The sequence below is a fragment of the Pungitius pungitius genome, chromosome 18 (assembly GCF_949316345.1).
Source record: "Pungitius pungitius chromosome 18, fPunPun2.1, whole genome shotgun sequence".
Classification (NCBI taxonomy): Eukaryota; Metazoa; Chordata; class Actinopteri; order Perciformes; family Gasterosteidae; genus Pungitius; species Pungitius pungitius.
In genome coordinates this window covers 7,258,519-7,267,056 of record NC_084917.1, presented here as the reverse complement: position 1 = coordinate 7,267,056, position 8,538 = coordinate 7,258,519, and the positions used below count along the sequence as shown (strand labels likewise).

Below are 8,538 nucleotides of genomic sequence, written 5' to 3'. Positions count from 1 at the left end.
GGTGCTGACACTGCTGTGGTGTGCGTCAAGTCCCCGCCACACACAGTTTTTTTGTCGAGTAGTCAGTAGTCTGACAGCATGTTTGAAACAAAGACGACACCACCATAAGAACAACATGGGAATCAGGTCATCTGTTAGTGAGTGGTTTCTGTCCCACGCGTTGACCTCGCGTTGACCCCGCGTGGCAGGCGCCGGGCTGAGCTCGTCACAGGGCGCCTCCCAGCGGAAAGGATCGTCACGTCAAAAGTTAGCGGTGGTGACGAAGAGGAGATTAGACTCCACCTTTTTTTTGCCTCCTCAAAGTTCTTTTGAAATGAATCACGGTTGGTGAAAAGTCACAATTTCCAAAGCTTAAAGTTGTGACGTGTGGCCATTGACATCCCGCCTACTTCCGCCACAGAGACCCTTCCTTTTACGTATTTGTAAAAGTTTCTGATTGAGAAATGCATTTCCTGCCCACATCCCAACTTCCTGCTTGTACCAAATAACCTTTTTGCTGCAAAATGACACGAATGTTTTGAGGAGCTGTCATTCGTTACGACAAAAAGTCACAAGTCATATACATGCTTGACACGGCTTCCTAATTAATAAGTGACTCAAATATTTCACATTTCTAGTATTTTTTTTCCATACTCAAATAAAAAGGAAGTGTCATTAAAATTACTCTGTGCTAATACTAGTAATAATTAGACTTCACTCCTACGCGGCGGCTCTGTGACCAGACATGTAAAGACATTGGTCAGTACTCTAATAAACCGGAAGGAAGAAAAAGGGTCACCACTGAAAAAAAAGACATTCTGGGAAATTTGGTTGCCTCACAAAGTGCATGTCATTTCCTCCTATGACAAATGTGTGGTTTCAGTCTTTATAAAACGTTTTAAAGGAGTGTGATGGTGTGTGCAATTCACATGTGATTCTGCGAGGAGAATGAATGGTCATGTAAAGATTATGCGTTTTCAACAGTTTATGGAACCAGCAACAAGTAAGTTTCCTTACATCTACTTTACTCTATTTAACAAACAGAATTGTGACTTTTCTTAGCATTGTGCACACTGCTGTGGTTACAAAGTGCTGTGTCGAAACTGACTCAAGTGTGAGATCCAACTCAACCGCTTCACAGTTTTGGATCACAGACTAGGTTTTATTTTTTCACATTTAAAAAAAAGGAAACTAAAACAACAAAAAGTTATGCACATGGCAGAGACCAGGCTATTTATTAATGGTTTTTAAAGAATTGTAGTAATTAAAAAAATTCAAAGTTTGATAGCATCCAAACAATCTTTAACGATTGCTTACTATCTTTAGCATTATGTTCTATAAAATGTCTGAATTTGAATGACCTCTAGTGTCTGTTCTAATCACTCCTGCCTTACCCTGTGGCTTTGAGATGAGCTCCCCCTCAACACCGGCATGTTGGACTGACCAGTTCTCTTCTCCGCAGCGTTACTCTCCCTCCTGCTGGTTATGGCGGTCGATTCATCGAGAACTGTGGCAGCAACCAGAAACCCGCATTGTGGGATCCCTCTGCAGCAGACTTTGAACCTCGCCCGACTCGTGCAGAAGGAATCTGTCAATCTGATCCAAACATACGTGAGTGCAGACATTGAAGGGGTGTATTTTTATTTTTCTGCGTTGAATCCCCATCCGTCTTTTTTTAAAAGACAACGTGGCTATTCATGTCCCGCTTGAAGACCTCATTAATACCTGTTTTTTGTTGTTGTTGTTGTTGCAGAAAGCCTCTCAAGGAGGACAAGCAGATGTCCTCTGCGAGGCGTCGTTCAAATACACCCCCGACCCCAACATCTCCGGCCTGCAGCCCTGGGAGAAGCTGCTGAGCATCTACACACATCTCCAGGACTTCTTCCCGCATTTCAAACGGGTGTACGAGCAGCAGATGGACTTACAGTCACCGGAGAGCCCGCTGCTGGCCGAGCTCGACCGCACCGGCGGCAGCAGGAGGAACCTGGCCAATCTCGTAAGCAGCTTGTACCAGAGCCTCTTCCCAAACCTGCCAATACCAGAGCCAGCGGGGGGGCCCACCACACTACCTTCACCTCAGAACGTCTTCCAGCAGAAGGTCTACGGCTGCGAGGTGCTGAAGGCCTACAAGGAGTTGGTGTCAAATGTTCTTCGAGAACTGAGGACTCTGAAAAGCAACGTCTGCAGAAGAACACAGAGGAACACAAACTCCTGAGGATGACCTGAGGCTGGCCTCAGAGGGTCAGTAGTAAACCACAGGATGAAAGACTTTGAACGATGAGTGAGTATCAAGGTGGCTGGTGCATCACCTGATTATTGTATTTAATGGTTATACTTTTCATAATTTAACAATATTTATTTTTTTGTTTCTAGTACTAATAATACATTTTATTTATAACGCACTCTTCAAACAAAGTAAAAGCTAGTAAAAACATACAATAAGAGGAACGTTGTTAAAAGATCGAGATCGTGAAAGTATCTCAATGCAAGTTATTATTTAATACGTCTTATATGTTATATATATATATATGTTATGTTATATGTTATGTATGGTACTACTTCACTGGTCTATTGTTATGATTAATAAAACATACTTTGCAGCATATCGTCAAGTCTTCAAGTACAATGTCAGCAACACGGATTTCATGCACAACAAGTGTCTCCCTATTGGCTGGACTCAATTTGAGTAACAATATATCCGTTTCCACGCTGAGGAAAAGATATTGGGTGCGTATTTTTTTGGGCTGGCAGGATTATGTGCACAGTAAGTCCATGGAGATGGGTTGAAAGAAAATAAGGAACCTGCTGAGACGCTGACGGTGTGATATCAGCTCCGAATGACGCATGTGTTTAACACAAGGCGGTATCAGATAGGAAAGATTTCATGAAACTGGCGGGCTGTCTGGCCAGTCACGAGGTATGAAGTGGGTCAGATATCTGTTTGTGTTGTTTGCACACATTCCTCCTCATGTGGATGGAGACAAAAGGGTGTGAAGGGCGGGATGGGAAAAATAGGAGAAGTAAAAGATTCTGCAGAACCCCCCCCTCATCCCCTCCCAGTTTTTTTTTTAAATAGCTAAATAGCTATTAAAGCTTCCCACAAACCTTTTGTCTACATATACCCATATAGGTGCAATATATATATAACATGGATATAAAACACCTCAAGTGGAATTAAGTAATGCTTCGCTAAACTTTCCTCAGATCACAAGTTCTCTGAAAAATGGAAGTAGAGGGGAATTCACTGTGGGTCATGAATCAAGTTCCGTTATAACTTCACGCAAACACAGAGGGCACCTCCGGACAACAATCATTCATCTCGGATTTGAACTGCCGACTCAGCGCCTCGTATCCAGATTCAACTGAAAGAGCTTAAACTCGAGTGTAGTTCACCCACTTAATTCCATTATATATTTTTTTGATATTAGATCTACATTACATATCAGCTAATGTTATTTAGTCAACCATTTGCGTATGAGGTCAAACTCTCACTAAAATATCAAATAAAAAAAATTGTCTACGGTAACTTACAAATTTGGGCATATAATTGACTTCAAGTGTTATTCTTGTACTATTGTGAGCTTAAAAACTCCCATGTAGTCATACTAACACAGGAATAACACTAATATCAAACATAAACCTCAAACCACAATGATTGAATGGAACAACAAACTTTTATTTTGAAACCAGGTGATTCAAAGTCCTGTGATTCAACAAATAGAAAATAATATATTATATATTGAAATACATATTTAGGAATACATATGTGGGGGTTTCCTACCACAACTTTGGAACATCTGTTGGGGCGGATTAGGAATGCTCGAGAAAAATGACTGAACTCTGTTTATTATGATTCATCAGACTGTTATCAACGGCCTTCACTGACCTCTCCCATATACACTATGACTGTCCACCAATGCACACAGGTAGGCAATTAGAAACCATTAAATAAATGTTGTATTTTATTTCAGCATATGGACAGCTTGACAAAGTAAAAGCCCAAACAATATACTGAAAAGGACTGTAAAAGCAACGCATCTAATCTTTCAATTTATGTGCACCTGCAACACAACAGCCGAGCATGTACCAAGTGTAAAAGCACTGCATTAATAACTACTATATACATGAAGTAGAAATATGAGGAATCAGGTGCAGATTCTTTAAGATGCCTAAAGAGACTTTAATATGCCTTACAATGTTTTACCTGTAGAGAGCAGCACACTCCCATCACTGAATACATAGAAGAATGAAGTGCGTCACAGGTGCTGAATGAGCTCTTTGGAAACTGTGGACAGTGGATCACATGGAACTCACAGGACATGTTGAAAAAGGAAGTGTAAGTATACATTCATCTGAATAAACAGGTGTGAGTGAAAGCTTTAAGTTTAAGTGACTGTGACAGTAAAAGAAGGAGCGACTGTTTCACGCCATCAGTCCTTTTGAAGAAGTATCTTATCAGTCCTTCTTCAGAAAGACTGATGCGATCCACCCTTTACACATCTCATCTTGCAAGGCAACCCTCCCATTTCCGTTCTTCAGACATTAATGACTAAAATTAGAGCTGATTCATGCGCTTTCATTGTGCAGATGTAGTGTGCAGAGCATGCACCAATTGTCATTTTTAAAATGACTAAAAGGCATCTCAAATGATTGTATATTGCTATTATGGCAGCCATCTAGATATAATTCCAGATACACCTTTAACCTGTGATAATTAAAAGTTATTGATTTATGGCATTGACATTTGTATCAATATTTGCATGCATTGAGTTACTGCTACTGCATTTGAATATTGCTTAGTCCCAACTACTGACGGGCCGATTGTTATTTGACTGGTTGTTATTTGGTATTATTGCTACCGATCAAATAAGCTACTGATGCTACATCTTCAGTATAGATCATTTCATTTGCATAGTTATTAAAACATAAGTAAGGCATATTATTCAGTGCAAGCGACAAACTGTAACTAACAGATAGTGAAACCCTCATCATGCTTCTTCAGAGTTCTCCCAGAGTCGATGCATGGTTTAGTGTTCCGGCCTTCACTTACACAAGGTTGTTGTGTCCATATTCAGAAAGCGAATGTTCATTCTTGATTCAATCTCAAAGCCATTCAGCAACTACAAAAAACAACAACAAGGGTTGTTCAAAACCTATGTATCTGATGCGGTCACTATCTATTAAAGTGGCTTTGTTGACTCTCGATTTGAATGCGCTAAATCCCCAGATCCTAAACTCAAACCGACTGTGTACCGACCTTGAGGAAATGCTCGAATGTGATTCCCTCGTAGAACTCGTCGGGTTCCTGCGTGCGAAAAAGGGGAAGTTACAGACAAATAATGAATCAAACTTAACTTCATCTTGAGCAATACCACTCTTCACATACCATATGACCCATGGAGATACTCGCCACTTCTAGCATAGCTGCGTCCGCTATGCTTTTGGCCGTGTCCTTCTCCAGCGCCTCGCTGAGAGACAGCAGCTCCTCCACAACCTGGACACGTGTGAACGACAAGTCGAAATGAAATGACACTGCTGCTGGTGAGAATCAAATCCCGGACCTGAAATAACGCTCGAGGGAAGGAGGACGTCAGCGGACTTCCTCGTGTGCAGAATCTGCATCTTCAGTAGCCTTCAGAAGCGCCCGAGCAAACAGTGGAACCACACATGCTGATTCCTTCCCTCGCTCATCAGTAGTGAGCAGAGGCTTACGTGTCGGTACTCCTCCAGGGTTATCGTCCCATCGTTGTCCGTGTCATGCATGTTGAATAAAACTGCAGAGGGGTGGGGGGGGGAAGAAAAAAGAAAATAAAGACACGGCTAATCAGTTTAAAACGGCCTGCGGGTCGTGGACAGATAAACGCCAAGCATGTGATGGTGCGATTGGGAAGACAATACATCTCAGTTTATCCCTCCGGACGGCCTCGCGCTGCTCCTCTGTAATGTGCAGGGACGGGGGCCTGAAGTGGGACATGACCACCAGAAACTCTTCGAAGCCGATCGCCTCCACGGTGCCCTCGCCATTCTGCCGAAAGTTCCTGAAGGAACGTGGAGGAGGTAGCAAGTGAGCTGCGTTTGTTCTGACAAGGAATCTTGAATCTTATCTCTCGCAGTGCGACATGTTCAGGCTTTTTCAGACCCGCCACCACTGTACCTTCGGTCAAAGAAGGCCTCTACGATTTGAGAACGGATGGGATTGCTTTCAAGGTCTGGGATTTTGCGGAGGTGTTCTCTCCTGAGGGTGGAGAGAGGATTTTAAGGAGTGGCCCATGGTGTCTTACCTTGTAATATTATCATCACGGCCAGGTTTTAAGCTATTACGTGCAAGAAGAAAGCCTGTTAGACAGGTTTTCGGCTTATGAAGGACCCGTGTTCAACTGCCAGGCAAATTTCCTTTCATGAATACGGCAAATAATAACCGGAAACCTGAAGCTGTCCTTGAAAAACTCACGTTAGACCATAGAATATTATTTTTTTTAAAAGATACATACAGCAGAGTGTCTTCATTGTGGCTCAACTGCTTGAATCTTTTATGGAGGATTCCAATTTGCTCAAATGAAACTGAAAAGAGAGAAGAGGCCACATGAGGTCATACTGCCTTGTGCCTGCTGCACCTACATAAAGCCTTTAAATACACATGCAACAACAGTGACACTTTTCAAACTCGTTACAGTAATAATTGTCACATTTAAATGAGTAAGTGTGTTGATAAGCGGATGGTCACAGCGTTTTATCCTCCCAAATGTGTGAAGCGTTCAAGGCGACATATTTGAATATTCATACTTATATGTAAAGCTTTTTGGTTTGCTGTCACCTGTCACCTGTAACCAGGCCTCCACATTCACATGGGAATTAAGGCAGCTGTTGTTGCCTGTAGGATCCCTCGTTTAGTCAAAGCTTTCAGTACGTTGTCTGATCTATTATTAAATACGTCCATGCATAGTTTCACTTCCACTTACAACTTAAAATGCGCGCGATTCATCTTGGTACTTTAAATGTGAGTAATTACAGGCTATAAGGGATACAATGATCATCTCGCGTAGTGCCTTCTACAAATAAACGTATAAAAGTGAGTCTGAATTACAGACGTTATTTCCGGCGCAGTGAGCTAACGTTGTCACACGTCCTACGTGTCCGAATCATGTATTAGTTGGATACCGATTACTCACAACCAGTCTTTTTCGCCAGATGAACGTACTCTGGTTCACCCGGTGAGGACTGCAGCCCTCCCATACCTCGGAAAATAAATGTAAAAAAAAAAAAAGAGAGGAGATTTTCCACCGATCCGGTTGCACCGGGACCACAGACTGTTGTTATTGAGCCTTATCTCAGAGCATCTCCTCCTCCTCCTCCTTCTCCTTCTCCTCCTTCTCCTCCTCCTCCTGCTCCACACCGATCGTACGACACAGGTCTCCTCGCGCGGGTCGCATCCTGCAGGCTACTTCCGCGACTACTGTCCCGATGACGTCACACATTTCCGCACAACAGGCTGCAGGTTGAATTATTTACAAGCACCCGTTTATTAATTCAGAGGCTGCGACTACTAGCTGGGTTTGTTTGTACTCCAGCAGCAGGGAGTTCTCACATATCAAAATACTGGCTTCAGTTGATGAAAGATTAAAGATATTGTTTCAAACTGGACAAACGTATCTCCGTTTATCATGTTTTGGCATTTGTTTGTCTCAATATGGTTTCTGACCAGCCCAGTTTATTGCTTTAATTCATTTAATCTGTTAAAACTCTTAAATTGTAGTAAAACTCAGTCCGATCAAAAAAGAGTTCCCACAGAAGCTTTTTTTTAATGTCAAGGATTATCAAACATGGCTGAACAACAACAACAAAATATTTTAAGATGTCAATTCCACATCTAAGGTCAAAAACAAAATTTCAAGTGATGCTTGTGTGATTCTTTGCGGAGAAACTTTTGTTCTACTGATATGTTGATTGAATCAACTAATTGATTTGACAGGTTTTATTTATTTGGTGAAGGCCAGCGCTAAAGATTGTATGAGGTCATAGAATACTTGTATATACTTGCATATATTGTATATAAAAGACTTTGTCATCCATTTGGCTCATAACGTGGGCCTCCGGGGTACAATTGAAAGCTAAACTTGTCCAAAAGTGTATGTGGGATCTGAAAAGTTCCTGTAAATGATCACATGATGACTGCGGTCCCAACTATGATTATCAAACGTGGAGAGGAACTTGTTGGGGGATATAATGCAACTGAAAATTGACAAAACAGAATTGAAACACGTCAAAGTTACATGCTAAATACATATATTGTTGATCAAAACTGATCAGTACTGAAGAACACCACGTGGTGGCAGCCTTTGATCAACTATGCAACACAACACCAGTTTGTGACTGTTTGCATGAGAGAGCAGGGTTGTGTGAGTGTGAGTGTGTGTGTGTGTGTGTGTGTGTGTGTGTGTGTGTCTTTCATGCATTCCTGCGACCATCAGGAGCTGCTTGCACAAGTTTAGCTGGCATTTCCTGTGTAGCAGCAGAGTCGCCAGGTCATTTTATCTGGTATTAAGCCCTGCATGTTTTGAG

General features: G+C 42.0%; 2 protein-coding genes across 2 annotated transcripts; one reads left to right on the top strand and one right to left on the bottom strand.

The window, feature by feature from the left end:
- Positions 1 to 893: 893 nt before the first annotated feature.
- On the top strand, positions 894 to 2,575 carry m17 (IL-6 subfamily cytokine M17). Its single transcript, XM_037485102.2, has 3 exons — positions 894 to 982; positions 1,442 to 1,590; positions 1,733 to 2,575. Exons 1-3 carry the CDS (start codon positions 928 to 930, stop codon positions 2,192 to 2,194), a joined length of 666 nt encoding a protein of 221 aa, XP_037340999.2. The 5' UTR covers positions 894 to 927; the 3' UTR covers positions 2,195 to 2,575.
- Positions 2,576 to 3,634: 1,059 nt separating this feature from the next.
- On the bottom strand, positions 3,635 to 7,439 carry tescb (tescalcin b). The gene is made up of 8 exons (XM_037485473.2): positions 7,149 to 7,439; positions 6,471 to 6,540; positions 6,134 to 6,214; positions 5,878 to 6,017; positions 5,692 to 5,753; positions 5,366 to 5,473; positions 5,237 to 5,284; positions 3,635 to 5,099 (listed from the first exon to the last, which is right to left on the bottom strand). The coding sequence occupies exons 1-8, from the start codon at positions 7,210 to 7,212 to the stop codon at positions 5,022 to 5,024; spliced, it is 651 nt and encodes a 216-aa protein (XP_037341370.1). The 5' UTR covers positions 7,213 to 7,439; the 3' UTR covers positions 3,635 to 5,021.
- Positions 7,440 to 8,538: the final 1,099 nt, after the last annotated feature.